The 23,073-nt window shown below is 39.1% G+C and overlaps 1 protein-coding gene across 1 annotated transcript in view; it reads left to right on the plus strand.

The window, feature by feature from the left end:
• vps13d (vacuolar protein sorting 13 homolog D) overlaps positions 1–19,176 on the plus strand; it is a 56,789-nt gene extending 37,613 nt beyond the window's left edge. Inside the window, 10 exon segments of the mRNA XM_051095929.1 lie at positions 399–548; positions 644–740; positions 831–979; positions 1,066–1,200; positions 1,283–1,450; positions 6,495–6,627; positions 6,736–6,928; positions 15,033–15,164; positions 15,753–15,993; positions 17,635–19,176. Of these exon segments, the coding sequence (XP_050951886.1) occupies positions 399–548; positions 644–740; positions 831–979; positions 1,066–1,200; positions 1,283–1,450; positions 6,495–6,627; positions 6,736–6,928; positions 15,033–15,164; positions 15,753–15,993; positions 17,635–17,766 (1,530 nt within the window). The 3' untranslated portion in view covers positions 17,767–19,176.
• The last annotated feature ends 3,897 nt before the right edge of the window (positions 19,177–23,073 follow it).

Genomic DNA, 23,073 nt, shown 5'->3' on the forward strand with positions numbered 1-23,073 from the left:
CTCGTCACTTGTACCTTTCCCACGCTTGTTTGACTAGCGCCCAGCGCTAAAGTGCAGTTGGGGTGCACGTCTGAGAAGTCTCCCATGTGATGTGGTCGTAAAGACGTTCTGCGACTAAATAAACGCACTTCTTATAAAGACAAAAAGAGGCAAAGCAGCAGTTGTGAGTGGGGTGGCCAACCCTAGCTCTGCCTCTGTGTAAACCACATTAAATATTTTTAATGGAGTTAAACTGGAAAAATTAATCGCCTGCGTTAACGTGCTAATTTTAACGGAGATGGATTGTGGGTGTGCTGACTTTAATAAGTAACCTTTAATAAAGAAACCTAGTTAAAATTTAATGAGTTAGGCATGACTCATTTTTGACAGAGATGTCTTTATTCTCTCATCTATTTCAGGTGGACAACCAGCTTCTGGGAACCACTCAACCTGTCATGCTGTGTGTGACTCCAGGCTCCATTGAAAGTTCTGCAGCGGACTCAGGCCCTGCTTTGCAGGTCAACTCTGTTAAAGTGCCCAGCAGTCTTATGCTCACAGATCTTTATAAGGTGAATCCAACTTGCCAACCAAATGCGTTAGGCCTTTCTGTACATCTTCTTTTGACTACAGGAGTTTAATTATAGATTTACTTTCTCCCCAACAGCATCTGATGGTCACAGCCCGCCGCTATACTGTCATCATTGAGGAGAAGCTTCTGATGAAACTGCTCATATTCTTTGGCTACGGTCAGACAGAGGGAGGTGTGTAGTGGGTATCCCTCTGGGGTGCAGTATGGGGAATGTACCTCATTATGCCCTGTATGTATAACTGTATGTGGTTTTATGTTTCAGAGGTGGAGAAGCTGGATGAGAACCTTTATGAGAAAACCAGTGAAGATGCAGGAACTCCAAAGCGCTATTATTTTGAGAATTTGAAGATCAGTCTTCCTCAGGTCAAGCTGAGTGTCTTCACCTCTCACAAGTTGCCCCCTGACCTCAAGGTACAAGGGCCCCAGTAGAATCAGCTGAAGTTACATTATATCATAATGTGGTGGTCTGTAGCATAATCAAGCGTTGTTCTGCACAGGCTTTGAAGGGAAGTCTTGGATTCCCACTCATTCGGTTTGAAGATGCAATCATTGACATGTACCCCTACACTCGAGTCCATCCCTATGAGACACAGGATATTATCATCAATGACATCCTCAAACACTTCAAAGAGGTCATAAACGTTCTTCATTGTTGCATTGTTTGCATCACCACTGTGTGATTTCATTAGCTCTTCTTTCTTTGTCTTCTTGTAGGAGCTCATCAGCCAGGCAGCTCAGATCCTGGGCTCAGTGGACTTCCTGGGTAACCCCATGGGCCTGCTGAACGACGTTACTGAGGGTGTAAATGAACTTATTAAGTACGGCAACGTCGGAGGGCTCATCCGCAGTGTTACACATGGTGTTTCCAACTCAGCTGCCAAGGTAGCAAAAGTTCACATTCTTACTGTTGACTTCACCGGTCCATCTGACAATGCATGATTCTCAATCACTGAAGTATTTCACAGGGTTATTTTGCCAATTATTCCCAAACGTATGATTTATGATAAAGTCCATCTGTTCAGCTGCAAAGTACCAGAGCAGTAACCACAAGACAGGGATTCGCTGGGTGCAAGGCCAAGTCATAATGAGAAAAAAACAAGAGAACGAATTGTCCTCTGCAGTTCAAATGTAAATTAGAAGCTGAAGTTGTTTATTTCTCAGACTTATTATTGAATATGTTTTTGAAGAACCGTCCAAGCAGTCTGCCTGAGCAGGAACACTAGAACAAGCCACATGTTGTCATTTGATGATTTCCAGGAAAAGAATGGGAACAGCATCGAAAGGTCAGATGCACATGATGTTCACCAGCAAAGCAATCTGACCTGATTTTCATCCTAATATGCAACGGAGAGGTGAAGGTTCAGTATGTTTATTAGTTTTGGTCTCCTTGTGTAAACGGGCATGTTTACAGAATCAGGGAACACCAGCATTTAATTCTTTCGTCAGCATAAAAGTTGAATATTAGCCCTGGAACATTCTCACATACGTTGTACATTTGTGAGGCTCTTAGTGTTGAGCTTGAGCAGATGGACTCTGATTAATGAGCTTTAAAAGCTCATTTGCTCATGGCACTAGTGTATGAGTGTGTATACTCGTATGTGGCTGCAGTTGTGTGTGGTCAGACCTGAGCCTACACTTCATGTCCTGCAGCCAGCTCTCAGCATGTCTGTCTGACAGGCCGTTGCACCACGTCCTTCATTGGCAGCCAGCTCACTGTCAGACAGGGCTTTGTGTGCTTTTCCCTCTGTCCGCTCCCTCTGTGCTCTCATTTACTTTCCTTCCAGCCACACTGGCCAAGCTCATGCCAAAAGTACTCATAGAATGGGACAACACTAGATCTCAATCAGCAATCTTTCACTTTCACACTTGACCCTCTCTAATTTCACTTTGCTGCTTTTTTACCAAGGCGAGTTGGTTTAAATACATTTCTTTGACTTCATTTCATCTTTGGCTGCTGTATCTTTTAAGGTCTTTGCAAATAACCCACTGAACTGCTGAAGAAATGCTTAGGTTTACTAAAGAAAAAAATCCTCTCCGTTGGCTGCTTTTTTTTTGCCACTAACTCAATTTCAAAAGTATAAACAAATTATTACTCCCCCTGGAGAACTTCCAGCAGCTCGAATAAAAATGCTTTGCCAAAATCATCCACCAACTGTATAAGGCTCCATGTCATGCTGCTTGGGGTGGAAAAACTTTAATGAAAGATATAAAAGGCATTTGAGAGCTTTGGTTTGATCAAGTGCCTAGAAAGCTTGAGGTTTATTGTATTTGCAAAGATTACCATTCGTTTTTATAACTTATGTCAGTGGCCACCCAGAATTTATTTTGGAACATGTGCCATCCTCAAGAATTCTCTGTTGTTAGTTTTACCTTTATGGGGGCCTGGACCTTTCTTAATAGGCATTTTAGCTAAAGCACACTGTTGACTGCAATGTGTCTGTGCCTCTGACATTTTTTTAATTTTTTTATTTAATGCCTATAATTTAAAATGCATTTGAATTCATATTCAGCAATGCCTTCAGCAAAGTTGATTTTTCCATCACTGTTTCCATGTCTCAACCACAGTATTAATAGGGTATCTTTGGAACATAAATAAGATACTTTTGATGAAATCCAAGAGCTCTCTGACCCTCCATAGACAGCAAAGGTCCTACCACGTTCAAGGTCCAGAAAGGTACCAAGAACATGAGTGGTTCAATCACAATTTTATGAAGCTACGATAATACTTTTTGTGTGCAAAGAATACAAAAAATATAGCTGCAAGCAGTGATTACCAGGGTTCAAGCATTTTAAGGCATTTAAGCACATATGAAAAAAGACATTATTTAGCAAGCCTGTAACCAACTAAATTAATGATTTCAAAAATCATTTTTGGCAAATCCAGTTAATTTGCCAGTAAAATATGATGTTTTTTAATGTTTCTGTTATAGCGCCAGCTGTGGTCCGATCTCCCTAAAACTTTGCAAGCTTGTTTAGGATCACATCGCATGTGCTCATTAGGTTTTGTGAAGTTTTGAGTTTTCCTTTAGGCTTTATAGGCCTTTGGGTATATTTGGACAGGCCCCTTTTCTAAACGACCCCGTTATAGCTTCCCAAAGAGTAAATTTCAACTTTTTTTGATAATTATTGACCTAGAGAGTCCAGAGAATTGTACTGCAGTGGTTTTTTCGCAAAAGTAGGTTTTTCACATCTTCTTAAGCATTAAACTAACAGTTTGATTGACACCAGTGGTTCTAGAGGCAAAGTTGTTCGGGAAAAACCGAGCAATATTCATTTACACCATTGAAAAATATGCTAACAGCCACCACCCCCCAATTGCCCTATTTCTTTAAAATTTCTCACAGACCTTTAGGGATGTGAGTCAAACAGGCCCACCGGGTTTCATTCCGATCGGCCTCTGTTAACCTTATCTAATAGGTTCCCAAATTCATCGGCCTATGGTGGCCATGTTTTATGAGATACGAAGATGTCTTTATAGACATTTGTTGGTCCAAGATCATGCGTACCAGTTTTCACGTAGCTAGGACAAACAGTTATGGCTGTCTTTTTTGTTATTATAGCGCCACCAAGTGGGCAAGCTCTACCACTTTTTTCGTGTGACCTCAGATTCTGCTCTTACAAATGCGTCGTGAGTTTGGTGAAGATATTTCATTCCGTTTAAAAGTTATAGCTGTTTTAGTAAAGGTTGCTCTGCCCCTTTCTAACGTTTTGGTGTCCCTTTGTGATGGAGAGTTGAAAGTTCAATTGTTTTTTTTTTTTTTTTTTTTTTTTTTTTTTTTTTTTGATAATTATTGATATTCACTCTCCAGAGAATCTTGCTGCACTGGTTTGGTTCTGATCATGCGAAAAACCTAGGACTAGTTCCGAAAGTAGGTCAGTCCCTCAAAGTTTCAAGCTGCACAATCAGTTTTACGTGGAGATTGCTGATCCTTGGCCACTCTAACAATTACAATAGGGTTTTAGCACTACGTGCTTGAACCCCTAATAACGACTTAATTCAACAATTTCTTCTCTCCCGGGACAGTCTGCCGCCATTAATGAGTGTACCATAGCGCAGTAATTAATGACAGAATTTTCATTTTTTCATTACTCTCTAGCAGTGGAACACAATTTACCTTTATTACTTTGTACAGTTTTTCTCATCTCTGTCAGACTCAGCCACTTTATGACGATCTCACCATGGTTTTCATTCCTCTACATCTTCTTTCTCACATGTAGACACATTGAAACACATTCTTGCACACCTCTAGGGGCCCTGCTTTGCGATAGGATGGTCTAATGGCTCAAGCAGGGGTGGTGTGAGGGGCCATAAACTTGAAAGTGTTCCGATCCTCCTCTCCCTCCTGCAAACTCATATCTGGTAAATGTATTGGTATAATTTCACAGCCAAGCTTTTTTTTTTTTTTTTAAAAAAAAAGGAAGAGAGTGAGAGAGGGAGGTGGAAGAGGAGGAGGAGGAGGAGCAGAGAATCTGAGCTGGCCTTCAGATGAACTCACCAGGGACTTTGCTTGGAGGGGTCATTCCAAGTTCATGCCTGGCTTTCGCTTGAGTTCTGCAGAATGTGCCTGTGTTTATAAAGTGCTCCGGCTGCAGTAGGGAGCTCGCTGGGCTTGTAACACAAACTCCCTTCTAGGAGGCACCTGCAGGGGACCTGAGGGGGGCCACTCTGGGCAAAGTCAGGTCAACTGTGCCAAGAGGGGGAAGCGCCACCCCATTAGACAAATTACAGCCTGATATATTTGACAGCTGGATGAGATGGTGTGTAAAATCAATTATCTGTAAAATTGATGTGTATCCTCAGAGTTCAGCTACGGAAGGGTTTGAGAACCATGGTGCTTGCCCAGAACGTGGCACCTAATGTAAATCATGTCTCCATTTGCAATGACTGTAAGACAATAGAATTAAAAATGTCTCACAGAAAAATAGAATAGTTGTATAAACTGTATAAACAGTTGAAGAACTACATGAACTTTGGCTGAAATTGAACCACAATAAGTCATGGATGTGTCCTAAAGTAGACAGTCCACTCCTTAAGGTCACTGCAGGCAGTTCACTCCCAAGGGTCACTGTGGGGGGTTTTCACTAACTGAAAAGGCCAGTGTCAGCAACTGTTCGAATGCCTAACATTATAAACCCAGGACACACCAAGCCAACTTCAAAGAACTAGCGGCGACAAAAGCTTCCAGTGTTGCCACCCTGAGCTGGCTACGTCTAGACCAAACACTGCGCTTGAACATATATACATGGGTTCTGCGCCTGCTTGTAGGAATTAACTTTCTATATCAGCATGCATCAGTAGTATATATTTGTCATGCAAAAGGAGAAGCCAAAACAAGAATATACAGGATATATGATATGAAACATAAACAAAGCACCACTTGCTTACCATTTTGAATATCAGTTTTATTAATAACTTTCTTCATTTTAAGCAGCTCATGTTGTTCAGAAATCATTCTGATATGCTAATATTGCTATTTAAGAAACATTTTTTTAACATTTTGTAATTAGCAATATTTTAAACAGTTGAGTAGATTTTTTCCAGGATTCTTTGATGAATAGAATGATCCAAAGATCAGCATTTACCTGAAATAAAAGGTTTTTGTAACATTATACACTATCCCATTCAAAAGCTTAGAGTCAGTATTATTTTTTGCAAATCAAAGCAAATTTTTTGAGCAACAAATCAGAATATTAGAATGATTTCTGAAGGATCAAATAAATGCAGGATTGGTGAGCAGAAGAAACATTAAAAATCTTACTGTTCAAAAACTTTTGACTGGTAGTGTAGTATTATCTTGTTTTTAGATTGTTTTTAATTTAAGTGGCAGTTGGTCTATCTGGTATAATATGAGAATTATTCATTGTAGTAAATATAAGTTTGTATTATTGTCTTTTGTTGCTGTTATATGTTTATCTGCCTGTGCAGTTCGCAGGTACCTTATCAGATGGATTGGGCAAGACAATGGACAATCGCCATCAGACTGAACGAGAGTGCATTCGCTATCATGGAGCAACCAGCGGAGAGCACCTTGTGGCAGGGATTCATGGACTTGCTCATGGTACATATTTGCAGAATATTTGCACTTTATCTTGCCATGATTTGTCTACACATATCGGACTAACCTAACTTACTGTTTCACTCTCAAATTGGTATCAATGTTGTGTAGGCATCATTGGCGGTCTGACCAGTGTAATAACGTCAACAGTGGAGGGAGTGAAGACTGAGGGAGGTGTCAGTGGCTTTTTCTCTGGTCTGGGGAAAGGATTGGTTGGCACAGTGACAAAACCTGTGGCAGGAGCTCTGGATTTTGCCTCAGAAACAGCACAAACTGTCCGAGACATGGCCAGCTTAAGCAACAGGTATTTTATGTTCAACTTTGTATTTAGGTTATTTTTTTCTGATATGAAAGAGGATGACAGAAATATTTAGATGAATGACTTATCCATGGCCTTCTGCATGGCACTCTTCCAACAGCAGAGTGCCAGAGCCAGTGCCCGAGCTGGAATACAAAACAGCATAAAATTTTTCAAAACAAAAGCAGCAAATCAGTCTGGCAAGATCGATGGAAAAACAAGAGTTTGGAAACAATGCAGTAATGTCACATTGCACAGTGGCACCAGTCACTTCATTTTTAATGTCTGTCCAAATCTATTACAGTTTTGTTGGAATTAATGTCAATTTTAATTATCTTATGAACATTGCATCACATGTAGCTAGGGGTGGGAATCTTTCGGTACATCACGATTTGATCCAAATCGATTCTTGGAGTCACGATTCGATTAAGAATCGACTCATGATTTTTCAGTTTTTATTCACGATTCACAATTTTTCATAATTTTTTTTGTGCACACTGGACATCAAACACACCAGTATTTTAATACAAAAACACAGCAGTCTATAGTATAGGTAGTCCTGACTTTAAGAAATCAGTGTTTCCTACTAACTATTAACTTCCTAATAAATCAAAAATATTTTTAACTTCCCATTAGGGATGTGTCCGAATCCGATCATACCTTGTTCAGAAAGGAAATGACATGTACTATGAAACCCCTAAATACGAGATGGGAGGAAAAAATATTAAACATTTCAGTGCTTTCACTTGCAATTACATTGTTGGGTATTTATAATGTTATGTTATGTTATTATTAATATGCAGGGCATTGAAAAGCGCCTTCACATGCGCGCTTGTGTTTTACTTTCACTTTCGAGGTTTGCGATCACATGGAGCGTCAGTAGCCCTCCTTACCACATATTTTTTAAGATTAGATGTTTGTCAGTGCTGCTCACAATCTGCAAATCATTCACCATTGTCCTATCAGGCATCTCTCTATACTCTGTTTATGTGGTAAGTGAAATATATATCAGATACTCTGATGTAGCAGGCTACTGCTAGCAAGCGGTTGAATTGTTTTCCGTGCCTTTCCGAATACGGATTGACTATTTGGGCACATCCCTACTTCCCATAATAACAAAAGATCAACACTTGCCCTCACTGAAAATGGGGCAGGATGTATTTGTTTTTCCTCCTCCATTGCTGTTGCTGTTTCTGTTTTGTTCCGACAACAGTATGATATTAGTATGATATTATTATTATTATTATTAAAGTACTAAAAAAATCAATTTTTGAAATTTCTGAATCAATGCAAATTACTAGAAGACTGAATCAACAATACACATCAAATGTTCATAGACCCAGAAACGTAGCAAGGACATCAGTGAAACAGTTCATGTGACATCAGTGGTTCAACCATAATTTGACAAAGCTACGAGAATACTTTTTGTGTGCAAAGAAAGAAAAAACTACTTTATTCAAAAATTATTTTCTTTTAAGGTACGTCATCCGACATTTTTCTGACGTAGAACATGCATATGCTGTGCCTTATTTATGAGTAGAGGAATGTACACACATATGTCATGGTACTCACGTTAATGGCGGTGGACATGACTTGGAAGAGAGGAATTGTTGAATAAAATAGTTATATTTTCAAAAAGTGCAAAAATTATTCCTGTAGCTTCGTAAAATTACTATTGAACCACTGATGTCACATGGACTATTTTAACAGTGTCTTTACTACCTTTCTGGGCCTTAAACGTGTCAGTTGCGTTGCTGTGTATGCAGAGTTAGAAAGCTCTCAGATTTTATCAAAATATCTTAATTAATTCATCTTAATCCGAAGATGAATGAGGGACAAACGGGTTTGGAACGACATAATGGGGGAAAAATTAATGACAGAATTTTCATTTTTGGGTGAACTGTCCATTTAAAGGAGAAGTCCACTACCAGAACAACAATTTACAGATAATGTACTCACCCCCTTGTCATCCAATATGTTTATGCCTTTCTTTCTTCAGTTGTAAAGAAATTATGTTTTTTGAGGAAAACATTTCTGCATTTTTCTCCATGTAGTGGACTTCTATGGTGCCCCAAGTTTGAACTTCCAAAATGCAGTTTAAATATGACTTCAAACGATCCCAAATACGGTTGTAAATGATCCCAGCAGAGGAAGAAGGGTCTTATCTAGCAAAAAGATCGGTTATTTTCAGAAAAATAATACAATTTATATACTTTTTAATGTCAAATGCTCATCTTGCATTACTCTGCCTGGACTTCCATGTCATGTCCTCCCTCAACTTCAAAATTGTCCTATAACGCTGTTTTACGTTTTTTGTTAAGAGTGTTTGATCTTCTTTGCATGTTGCAAAGACTGGGTTTGTACTTCTGCAGTGATGTAGGATGATTTTGAAATGATTTTTTAAGTTGAGGGAGAAAATACGATTGGAGTTTTTCGACATACCCTAACTGTCTTTAGCCAGAATACACAGAGTTCAGGCACAGCAAGACAAGACAAGCATTTGAGATCTCAAAGTATTTAAATTGTATTTTTTTTTTAATGAAAATAACGGATCATTTCGCTAGATAATACCTATCTTCCTCGGCTGGGATCATTTACAACCACATTTGGGATCATTTGAAGCCACATTTAAACTGCATTTTTGGAAGTTCAAACTCGGGGCACCATAGCAGTCCATTATATGGAGAAAAATCCTGAAATGTTTTCCTCAAATCACCTAGTTGAGCACTGGATCTGGCACGAGAACCATCACCATTTCAGCGGATAAGGGTATCTGTGGTTCAATGTTTATAGCTCTTACAACTTCGCAGAGCCTTCGTGACCTCTCTGTTGATGTGCCCATAAATCCCACCTGTCTTTTGATGAGTTTAGCTTGTGGCAATCCAAGCTCTCCACTAATGAACACCTGCTAATGATCCAAAGCACAGTCCAAAACTGGTCCGAAAAACTTGCCTACTGTTTTAAGAGCAGCCTTCAGGGTCTCACCTTCACTTCATCCTCTAAAGCCAGCAGCCCTACCTGAGGTTTTATGAGGGGGCCCAAAAGCTGGTCATATTACACAGGCTGTCTGGTATGTAAAGCCATTTGTTCTTCATTTGCCTATGTATATGTGCAGTAGGGAGTGTTTGTGGTTTTACTGCTCCAACTGGAGGAGGAATGAGTTTCCGGTCCTCTCACCAATTCCCCTTGAATGGAGAGAGGCCGTGTGTGTCTGTGTGTGTGTGTGTGTGGAAAAGGGACCTGCTGGTGAACTGTGCAGCGAAGAGCTGGGGGAGTTTAAGGGAGAGGCATTCGGAGCGTGCCTGCCACAGTGCGGCCAAGAGTTCAGCCAGAGTTCACACAGAAAATGTGCAGGATTCGTGGGTCTCTGCGGACACAGTCTGACCCAGCTATTACATGTTCTCAATAACACATTCGCAGGTAGCACTTTTTTACCAGAACTTTGCATGCGGTCTGTCTTAAAGGACCCATTTCTATGTATCAACAACTGGCCATGGTGATTCCCAGTTGAGCTTTCTTCCCTTCCTGTCTGAAACATTCACAATATTTCCCACATTCTCTTGCAAACAATGTCAGTGTGGATTGTGAAGTGATGTTTGTCTCCTGCTGGTTAGGAATATGTATTATACATACCCTCTAAGACCACAAACAGGAAATAAACAAGTAAATTAGAAGCAGACTGTAGCAAGGTCAGGAATAGTGGAAGTGTCCACACCATTCTTTTTGCTCTCCTGCCCTGCTAGTGAACTCAGCCTCCCACATCAGTTCCCCGGACCCCAGAACCCCCACTCACACACACACACACACACACACATAACATACACCATTCCCAACTGCACTATGCAATCCAGGCAGGCTTCCAGAGGCAGCTCAATTACAATTTCAAAACAAAGGCAAAGAAGTGCTGGGGGTTGGCCTGGGGCAGCAGTAGGGGCTCAGACTTTGACTGAATAAGCACCCTGTTCCCCACCTTTATCTGTCAGTTCAGTTTGGAAAAGCATGCATTTTCTATTACCCTGAACTTTATTAAAGAAAGTCCCTTATGCGGTTTGCCTCTTGATGTGCATTTGAATGTCACCTTTGGCAGATGCATCAAGGAGAACTTTGCTGCCTTCACTAAATTTTGGTAAACCTCAAATTCCTCCTCTGTAAAAGATGACAGTACTTGCTCTGTTGCATTTAATTGAGACAATGGAATTAAAACAACTGTTTTTCTCAGTTGTATACAAAGGACCGTGCATTTCTGATAATCTTACTGTACCTGCTAATTCCAACTTGTTTTGGAATCAGCATACTAAATACAATTTGATTACAGAGTTGACCTACAGTTGACCCAGTAAACCAAAGATAAGATTAGAAAGATAAACAATATTAGTCAGCCAAGCCTGAAACATACCAGATGAGAAATCTGATGTCTCACCACAAGTCAAATGTGTATATTTTTGTCAGACTTTTTCATAGTGAAACTAACAGACCTTGATAATTTGATAAATCTGCTTCGTCCAGCACGTACACACTTTAATCTGCTCCTGGACAGCCAGTGTTCTACAGACTTAACTCCAACCTGCCCCAATGTACTTTTCTGGAAATTTCTAGTAAACATGAAGATGTTGATTACTAGGGCTGAGTATTGTTCTAAAATTTTCGACATTGATACCATTACCTTGACTTCAATCCTGGTTCCTGAATGATTACTTTTTTCAGTACAAATTGTATGAAAACCTTTTAACAAGGATACATTAGACAGCCATTCAAAGTTTTTGAACAGTAAGATTTTTAATGTTTTTTAAAGAAGTCTCTTCTGCTCACCAAGCCTGCATTTCTTTGATCCAAAGTACAGCAAAAACAGTACAATTTTTATATATTTTTACTATTTAAAATAACTGCTATTATTAATTATTATTAATATATATTATTAATATTATTATTATTATTAACTAGTAATAATAATAGATAGTAATTAATACTTTTATTAAGCAAGGATGCTTTAAATGGATCAAAAGTGATTCTAAAGACATTTAAATTGTTACAAAATATTTCTATTTCAGATAAATACTGTTCTTCTGGAATTTCTATTGATCAAAGAAACCTACTTAGCTGTTTTCAACATAATAATAATAATAATAATAATAATAATTTTTGAGCAGCAAATCAGAATATTAGCATGATTTCTGAAGGTGACTGGAGTAATGATGCTAAAAATTCAGCTTTGAAATCACAAGAATAAATTACATTTTAAAATATATTCAAACAGAAAACAGTTATTTCAAATAGTAAAAAGTATTTCACAATTTTACTGTTCTTGCTGTATTTTGGATCAAATAAATGCAGGCTTGGCAAGCAGAAGAGACTAATTTAAAAACATTAAAAACATCTTACTGTTGTCGGCGCCGGTAGCCTTGTGGGCAGTGCACCGACATATAGCACCATTGTGCTCTGGGCGTTCCAAGTTTGAGTCCCGGCTCGTGGACCTTTCCCAATCCTGCCCCCCTCTCTCTCCCACTTCGCCTCATGTCACTGCTCTACTGTTCTGTCATATAAAGCTAAAAAACCACAAAAAACTTTTTTCAAAAACTTGACTGGTAGTGTACCTCAAAATAAAAAATAATTTGTTTGTTGACGTTTTTACAGTCTCAAAGACTCGTCATCTGAGCCCCACTGCACAAAGGAACAATAAAGCACAAAGGAACAAAATGTAGCCAACACAATAAATAAATGCAAGTAGTTTTCAGTTTCCACATCTTTTAGGCTACGTTTACACTAGTGTGCTTCGTTGTAAAAAGAAATTAGCACTAGCTTTAATAAACATTATCTGGTTCCAGTACTTTGATCATAGACTTTAAAGAAACATGGGCGTAGTGTGCGTGACATGAAGAAGAGCATTTCTGAAGAGCATTTTTGAAGCTCATAGTGGGTGGAGCTGGCCGTTGCCATCTTGGATGTGTGTCACCACACGTCACTCCCAAATAATTGAAAATGGGCAAAGAGGCGGGGCATGGGTGGGGCTGGTGCTTAAACCACGCCCACCTAGCACAACAGTTGTGACAACAGCAGCAATTCACCTGTCACTCAAGTGGCCACGCTCTTAATTATGCAAAACTTTAAGGCTTAATATAATTTAAACAGATGAGTTATAAAAAAAATTAAACCCTTTCAGTTTTATTAAAAATTAGCTACATAGACCAAAACCACGTTTTGTACCAGGCTGTAAACATTTTATTCTGCTGTATAGTTGGGCATTTTAACATAGGGACTCTGTGGGATTGACTCTCTTTTGGAGCCAGTCTCTAGTGGCCAGTCGATGATTTGCAGTTTAAGTCACTTCCGTGTTGATTTCAAGAATAAGACCGGGAGGTTGCCGCTTGACTTTGATGTCATTCACCGATCGGTGCCACAGCACCGATGCATCTCAAACCAGCTTCTAGTGTTTTTCTTGATGCTTCACCAGAGCCCATCACCAGCACTTGCTTTAGGCGCATCAAGCATGCTGCATCCTTATTGGCTCACTTATGAGATTTTTCTATACTCATTGTTATCGAGGCAATTCGGTCAGTGCCTAAAAAGTACTGAATTCGATACCCAGCCCTATTGATTATTGTAGGATAGTGACCCTCCGAAATCAGACTTTGACACCGCTGCTTTAATCAGACTACAGATGTTTCTGACATTGCGCACTTGCAGACAAATGAAAACGAACTCAACTATGCATAAACGTGCTGTAGCTTGATTATAACTGCACGTGACAGACCTTTCTTTGAGACGCCAGAAATGATGCCCTAATTTGCCTGTATTCCAGCAGGCATGCTTTTAGTGGCTATGTCAGTGGAGAACCAAGTTAAACACCTACAAACAGCAGCCTTCCACATCACGCCCACCCTCAACCCATTTTGCTCATGATCTTTCTCGGAAAGGAGCAAGAAGTAAGAGCTGTTTGTTTGCACCCATTGACGGCTGACTGGCTGGGCTCCAAGCCCTGTGCCTGACCTAGAGTTGAACCCTATTGTTCCAATCCCACAATCGGGTGCGGGGCATTGTGCTTGATCGCCTCCAGAGCAGTGGGAGAGGCTGGAGAGAGAGAGAGAGAAAGAGAGGTTAAGAGTCTCCGTGGGTCTGTTACAGTCCTGTCATGTGCAGGGCCAGATCTCATGACTTACGGTTATGATTATGAACCGTGGCTTGCTGTCAAAAAGAGAGCCAAGTCCATGTGGAAGTTCTGGCTTTTCTAAGGAAAAAACAACAATGCGTTCTCCTTAATATGTCATAATGAAGTAACCAGTGGCTTTGGAATATTTGATTTAGTTGGTCAAGCAAAAATTTGCCAGGGTGCTGCTGTTTTTCTTTGCATGACATCAGCAGAGTTTATAGCAAGTTCAGTGAGTCACTTCGTTTTCTTGTGAAATGCAAAAGGGGTTGCAAGTGTGACCCACTTCGAGGCTTCAGGTTTGTCCATCCCTGGTTGTCCTTTCTTCCCAGCGCCTTGCGTTCTGAGTTCTTGATGAACAGAGGCAGCTGCATTCACCCGGGCTTCAGTTTAAACAGAACAGAGAAATGCAGTACACTGCCGTCTTTGTGAATCAACTGGAAACCATCAGCTCTAATCAAATGCCTGCTGGCCCAGATTCAAGCCAGATGTAGGAATTCCACTTGGCCCACCAGTGGCAGCCGAAAAGAAGAGAGGGGTTGTTTGCAGGAGAAGCGAGACCCAAGCTTTGCATTGGCACTGCAGTGTGCTGGCTAGTCCTATCAGCTTTGGCCAGGACCACCAGAACTCTGGAGCTATCAAGCCCTTGACCATCAATTGAACCGCACACCTTTAACCAACACAGTGTGCTTGAATGTGAAACAGTTGAATGATATGTTGGCAGGATATCACCTTAAAAGGCATAGCAGGAGTCTGAGTATGTGGGTTTCTTGGATTGTGCCACAACAGGTGTTATTTCAAGAGACTCAGTTGTACTCTTTAACGGGAAATGGGGGGAAAAGACAAGAAAGGTCCAGACTTTCCAGTAAAAAGGTGCTTCGTTCCAACTTGGATTCCCTAACGTTAACCCTCTTAAGGCTTTTGGTTTTGTAAGTAATGATCCTTGTGTGTTTTGTGTGCGTGTTTCAGGCTGAGCGTGCAGCGAGTAAGGAAGCCACGCTGCTGTAAGGGCCCTCAGGGGCTGCTGCCTCGATTCTCCTCCCTACAAGCAGATGGACAAGAGCAGCTCTTTCACTTAACGGACAATATCCACTCCGAATAGTGAGTATCTTGTCTGATGGTATTCCTTTCTTTGTTGGACTTAAAACAAACTAAAAATCTGAGGTGCATTTTCCTAAATGGTTCTTTAAGAAACCCAAACTGTAGGGACATCATTTTTAGTCTTTGGTTGAAAGCATCAAGGCTTGCTTCTCTGTTCAAAGTGAGACAGAAAAGACATTTATCACCAAAGAGGCTAATCCATCCAGATCAGCAGACCCCCTGTTGGCCCACATGACCTCTCTCCTCAGAGGTGCCACACAGACCATTAGTCTTCTCAGTTGCAGCCTGCACACTTTTGTCGTTTCTTCACTCTCACACACTGGAACAGCCGTAGCTTTGACTGTTTAATGTGATGTACTAATCTTCACTTCTCTGAACATAGTCTCGACTTAATCCTTTTTAATTCATTGCAGAGTTAATAATTTTCACAGATTTGCATTAGAATCTGTGAGCATATTTGGGCTGAATTAAATCATAGTACATCTGCTTTGCTATTATGCAGTTTAAATTGAATTAACCCAGGGCATAACCATTTCTGTTCTTTGTAAAGCAATGATGTAACAATCGTATGCCTGTTTTATTCTGTAGTTTCATTGCAGTGGAGCCCATAGACACATACTGTGTGCTGATCTCCTCCAAAGTGGTATATTTCCTCAAGCCTGGAGAATTGGTGGACCGTGAAGCAATCTTTTTAGAGGTCAAATATGACGATCTCTATCATTGTCTGGTGTCCAAGGACCATGGTAAAGTATATGTTCAGCTTACCAAGAAAGCAGAAAACACCAGTAGTGGAGTGGCCATTCCAGGTCCATCACACCAGAAACCTATGGTGAGAGATGTGTCCCTCCATATATATACTTTTGAAGTATAATTTGTCACCAGATTTTTTTGTAATAGAAAGACAACAGACGTTAAAAGATTAGTTCACTTCCAGAATTAAAATTTCCTGATAATTGACTCACCCCAATGTCTTTCTTCAGTCTAAAAGAAACTAAGGTTTTTGAGGAAAACATTCCAGGATTTGTCTTTATTTAGTGGACTTCAGTGGGGATCAGCAGGTTAAAGGTCTAAATTGCAGTTTTAATGTTGCTTCAAAGGGCTCTACAAGATCCCAAGTAATAATAAAAATGTATGTACTTTTTAACCACAAATGCTTTGCTAGCTCTGCAGTGCGACTCCACGCATTATGTAATCACGTTGGAAAGGTCATGTCTGTGTACTTCAGTTCAAAAAGGTAGGGTAGGGTGAAAAACATCTTATTTTCTCCTCCAACTTCAAAATCGTCCAACAGCGTTTTTGTAAGGGCCTTTGACTTTGCACATTCACTTTGTAAACACTGGGTCGGTACTTGACCTTTCCAACATGACTATGTAAAGCATGAGGTATGTAAATAGATTTTTATTTTTACAAAAGACTAGACAAGAAATTCTGACTAACCGCCGCAAAGGGGCACCATAATGTTCGAAAAAGATGGAAATGGCTATAACTTTTGAACAGAATGAGATATGTCAACCAAACTTGATACACTTGTGTAAGAGTTCAATCTTTCGTCAAATTAAGAGAATTTTCGGAGCTCGACCACTTGGTGGCACTATGAGAGGGAAAAAAATTAAAAACTGCTATAACTATGCAGCCGTTAGTCCAATCTACCTGAAAATTTATGTGTAGTATCTTTGTCCAATGTGCCACAAGTGTCTATGAGGACATTCATGTATCTAAAAAGCATGGCCGCCATCATCAAATGAAGTTTGAGCACCTTTAAGACAAGGTTAATGGAGACCAATCAGAACAAAACTCAATGGGCATGGTCAACTCATGGCCCTAAAGGTCTGTAAGAATTATGAAAGAAATCAGCCACTAGTTTCACACATCCACACAATACTCATATAATTTGATAGATCTTCTCATACTGAGCAACTTTGCCTCAAGAACCACTTCTGTCAATCAAATCGTTCAAAAACCTACCTTTGCGAACTAGCCCTAGGTTTTTTGTTCAACCTCAGTAAAACCACTTCAGCACAATTCTCTGGACTTTCTAGATCAGTAATTTCAAAGAAGGTTTAATTTTACCCTACCCAATTACCCAATCGATAGCGATTTGGGTGGCTAGACAAGACCTATTATTCCTCGGCTGGAGTTGTGTAGAACCCTTTGAAGCTGCACCGAAACTGTAATTTGGACCTTCAACCCTTTGACTCCCATCGAAGTCCACTATACGAAAAAAATCCTGGAATGTTTTCCTCAAAAAACGTAGTTTCTTTTTGACTGAAGATGACATGGGGGTGAGTAAATTATCAGGAAATATTTATTCTAGAAGTGAACTAATCTTTTAAGAAATGGTGTAATACGAACATTTGAGAACTGAATTTCCAGCAGTGATGATAAAATATCATTACCGTATTTTACCAACCACTTTTCATTGAACTCCATTCCAAAGGTTTTACTCCAAATGTCATCTGTTTCTCCATAGGTCCATGTGAAAAGTGAGAGCCTTGCAATCAAGATTTCACAAGAAATCAATTACGCCAAGAGCCTTTACTATGAACAGCAGCTCATGCTGCCTCCCAGTGAGAATGAGGATAGCTTATTATTAGACTCTTAACTACTGACCCACAGGGTAGAAGGTGTTTCTCGCTCATTTTTCAACAGCTACTTCCTTTTTTCTGTTTCTGTGGAAGGACAGTAATAAATCAGCAGAGCGTGATCACCCACTTAAGCCAGTGTACGGGACATGCTCACAGCATGTGGTTTGTTCAGTGATGCAAACTAGTCTAGAGGGGCTGCTGTAAGCTCCGGCAAGCACAGATTTAACTTGAATATATGCAAGTGTTTTAAGTTACTTGCAAACCTTAGAAGTGTAATTCATTTTGTTTGTTCTACGAGTGGTAAAAGAACTAGTGTTTGTCGCTAGATGTACACAGCTATTCTGACACTGTATATGTTTGTGTATAGGTCCTCTATGTACATATATAGGCACACACTGATAGGACTATCTGCCATGTATATATATAATGTTGAAAATAAGAATATGGTATGAAATTAATCTTGGATTGCTGTACAAAACTGCCTTTAAAAGAAAGTTTGTTTTGCTCTGAATGTGTGAGTGATTGGAGATTGATTAAATGATTGAATTGATTGCACTGATAGAAATGTAGGAAACTTAAGCTGCTCTCACCATTCCCTGGTGGGCCAACATTAACACAAACACAACACAGAGAATGAGTGTTGTAAATACTGTCATTGCATTTTTCACCTCTCCACATGCAGTCCACCCGCAAAAACATCTGTCTGGTGTTTTTCTTCTCCCAGTTTCTTACTTTCTTGTCTTTTCTATATCCAATTTAAGGAAGGCAGTGAAAAATATGAATGAAATTTTTCATGTTTCTTAATTTTTCTAGTTTCCCCTATGGATCTTTTACAAGTTCTAGCTTAAGATATGAAACACATTTAACATATTTCAACATAAAATAATGATATTCTGTAGCACATCAAATTATGATTCTCTGCTTTTAATGGATGTGCTCACCAATATGAAGTTTTGTCATCTGCTGTTTCACATCACACAGAGGTAGTAATATCTTATATGTCATTTTCCCCATCTCAAACACTTATTTTATTTCTAAAGTAATTCATTAATGAATGAAGCTATTAATTTTAAGTTACAAGTTGCTACCAAAGATCAGACACTATTAATGTTTTCTCTTTTAGTGTATTACCTTCCTCGCTTCTCTTAACTGTGTACATATACTGGTCTATCAAATAAATGTAGATTTTTAACTTATGTGACAGTGCCTCTGAATACACTGGTCAATATAATTTAGGATAATATGAATAGTACACCTAATGTGTTTTCTAAGTTGTCTATTATTTAAATATTGATATGTTGAATACAACCCTACAAAGCTGGTTTCCTCTATAACTGCACAAATATGCAAAATAAATATAGTGTGTAAATTTATTTTGGTCTAATATACAAATGTATAAAGCAAAATAAAAGTTATGGTTTAACACACTATTTGTAATTACTGTGTGTTTTTTTTCAGCAGTTGTTAATTTGTTACATTTTGGTGTGTGTTTCTTATTCTTTATTGAGATTATATATATATATATATATATATATATATATATATATATACACACACACATATATATATATATATATATATAAGCTGTTTTTTATCCACCTTACTCTTTAATACAGAAGTTAAGTCTATGGGCGTGACTTACAATTCATTAGCCTCTATAGGGAAATAACGATAAGAATAACAATGTGCACTAAATGGTTAAACTGTTTGCACTACAAACCAGTGTGTTCATAATTAAGATAATACTTTAAAATAATATGGTAATACCAATTTCCAGTAATACCAACTGTTTTTTAAAAACCAGTATCAAGACCAGTCTTAAAAAAAGTCAGCCAAAACTAATGTTTTATATTCAGTTACAGAAAAATTTTGTACAGCTCCAAAAAAAGACAGCTAGATGTGGATGAGACCAGAGATGCCAGACCCATAAAATTTACAAATCGCCGCCCGCTCTCACTCTTACAGGAGAAATAAGGTGGGTAGTTCTTTTTAACCTGTGCTTTATCCAATGTTTCTGCTTTGTGTTTAATAATATAATAAATAAGCACGATTATTTCTGCTTACCTTCTGTTAGTGAGATAGATCAACCTTTATGTTTGTGGGCTACATCAAAATCGCGTGCAGAGGAGGATAGTTTAACTTTAAAATAGTTTTTAGCATCCAGTCTTTAGTGATTTTACTTAAAGGAGAGCTCCACTTCCAGAACAACATTTACAAATAATTTACTCACCCCCTTGTCATCCAAGATGTTCATGTCTTTCTTTCTTCAGCTTTAAAGAAATTATGTTTTTTGAGGAAAACATTGCAGCATTTTCCCCCAAATAATGGACTGCTATGGTCCCCCGAGTTTGAACTTCCAAAAGGCAGTTTAAATGCGTCTTCAAACGATGCCAAATGCGATTGTAAACTGTCCCAGCTGAAGAAGAAGGGTTGGTTAATTACATTAAAAAAATACAATTTAAATACTTTTTATTCTCAAACGCTCATCTTGCCTTGCAGTCCTTGAACTCTGTGTACTCTGGCTCAAGATAGTTAGGGTATGTCGAAAAACTCTGACAGTATTTTCTCCCTCAACTTCAAAAAACATTTCAAAATCACCCTACATCATTGCAGAAGTACCGACCCAGTCTTTGCAAAGTGAACATGCAAAAAAGATCAATCACCCTTAAAAAAAAGCTAAAACAGCAATATAGGGCGATTTTGAAGTTGAGGGAGAACATGAGATGGGAGTTTTTTGACATACCCTAACTGTCATGAACAGGAACAAAAACAGTCCAGGAAGAGTAAGACAAGACGAGCGTTTGGCATTAAAAAGTATATAAATTGTATTATTTTTATTAAAATAACCTATCGTTACGCTAGATAAGATAAGACCCTTCTTTCTCGGCTGGGATCGTTGAGCCGCATTTAAATTGCATTTTGGAAGTTCAAAACTCGGGGCACCATAGCAGACCATTATATGGGGAAAATGCTGAAATGTTTTCCTCAAAAAACATAATTTCTTTATGACTGAAGAAAGAAAGACATAACAATTGTGGATGACAAGGGGGTGAGTAAATTATTTGTAAATTCTTGTTCTGGAAGTGGAGTTCTCCTTTAAGCCTCTTTATTAAAGTCTCCATTTGTGCGGCTGACGATGCTGTTGCCATAAACGGCTAATTCGCGCCAAGTACAAAAACAGCGCCAACTATGTATTTAAATTGACGCACCGTGTTATCGTGAAATGTAAGAAACGATAATTTGTTTGCAACGGGATATTTTATTTGTCAATAAAACAGTGATTTAAAGATATCAAAATATATTTAATAGGAGGTCAAATTTTGACCTGAACGCGAAAGTCTCTCCCGCCTCATGTAACGGAAAGAAAGACTTACAGTGTTTGGTGTTTCTAGTCAAATTAACGCACAGCTTAAACCCTTCGCACATTTTTATATTTAGTTATATTTAAAAAGTTTGAGCTGATTTAATTCATCCAGTCGATCTTCTTACCCTATTTTAACAGATTTTTATGGAGAATGGAACAGAGCATCCAAACGGAAGAATTAATCATGGCGATGCTGATCGGTTACTCAGGAAAAAGGTAAATCCACGAGTTTTTCTGTAACATTTAATTTTTAATTTCAAATAAGTTTCTTTTAGTCAAGCAGGGTTGCATTTTCAAATGTCTACATCCCTCTTCTTGACTGACAGTGTGATGTCAGAAGGGTCTCTCCCTTCAGGGCGACACACTCATTAGTTAAAGATGGATGTGCAGTGACCACACAACCCTGCTGCCCTGCTTGGATGAATAACATTGAAACTGACAGTGCTAGTGCTAACATTTAGCATTCGTGCACTGCTAGACATAAGCGTGCTTTTGTTAATGAGATGCTGTCATAAGAAACACATGGGTTCAAACAAACAAGTACAATATGCGTTAACACAGTCCAGTCTGACAAATCTGGTTCAAATATGATCTCACACACAAACCTGTGAACGCTAATGGCATATGTTTAACAGGACTGGAGTTATGTGTTGCAAAATGTGCCCTACCAATACTCCTAGTACCCATTTCTGCTTCTTTTCCACCTGTGCTGGGTCACATTAAGCAGTTTCTTTTTCCTGGGCAAAGGGTTCATCACAGGGTGAGCTGTCTGTCCAACAACCTACTCAGATTTATCTACTATTTGGCTAACCTTGCTCTGAACTCACCCCCTGAGATTTGAGCTGACTTCTCCAACACACATGCACTCCATGACACAGTTTCATGTCCTGATCCCACTCTCAACAGTGTCCATCATTCCCGTTAGACATGCCAAGACTCATTCGTCAGTTTTTGTCATTTGTGTTATACAACATTTCGGGTGATTATTCCCCCAGCCCCACAGCGTACATTATTTATTTTATATAGTTTATCAGAAAGGAACTTTTCCTTTCAGCCGCAGAATAACAGCTGAAGTGTAGAATGAAGAATGTGATGTGAATTGGTAATCACATAATTGCAATAGCTGCTTCATGCCTGTTGTATGTCAGTTTCAGTCCCCAGTGTGCTTTGATAACACCCTATTGTCTTCTAATACTGCAGCAGGGATGCACCGCATGGAAAGAATTTGAGGGAGAGACACCGAAAGAAAAAAACATCTGCCTGTAGATTTGATTTTATGAGGTTACACAGTCTTAGATCTCGCATCCAATTTGGCAAATCGAGGCGTAGGAGAAAATTGTCAACAGGCACTGCATTACCTACGCATCTGTTTGGTGCGATACAGCTGTGTCGACAGCGCACGTCAGCCGTTCAGCTAGGTGTGAGGGACAAAGCTGAATCAAATGACAAGTTCTAGATTCGTCTATTAGCCTTCCAGTGGCTGACCCCTCTCCAGTGTGCTTTCCTGTTTAGCGGAGTTAGTGTTATGACAACCCTGCCTAGTGTACAATGAGCTCACGATTGGCTGGCCTGCAGCGGTGGAATGCTGACCATGAAATGCCTGTGAGTTTTGGCACAGACAGAACAAGCACACTGCCAGGGACCGACACTTCCCTGTTTTCAAACCAACATGAACACCCACAAAATAACACTCACCAGGGTTTTTTTAAGCTCAAATACTGTTTATTTGAAGTTGACAGTAATATGAAGATAGACATGCTGGAATTACTTGAAACAAGCCCCATACGGCAAAAAAATATACATTTTTTTTTTTTTTTCTGGCCAAAATATATTTCAAATATACGTGGTAAACAGTACTGCATAAGTAAATTATTTCATTTAAACCTAAATATATTACAAAATATACTTCAAGGAGAAAGAACATACACTTCCAATCTTAAAAATAAATTTTGAGTAAATG

This window comes from Labeo rohita, chromosome 23 (genome assembly GCF_022985175.1).
Source record: "Labeo rohita strain BAU-BD-2019 chromosome 23, IGBB_LRoh.1.0, whole genome shotgun sequence".
NCBI lineage: Eukaryota > Metazoa > Chordata > Actinopteri > Cypriniformes > Cyprinidae > Labeo > Labeo rohita.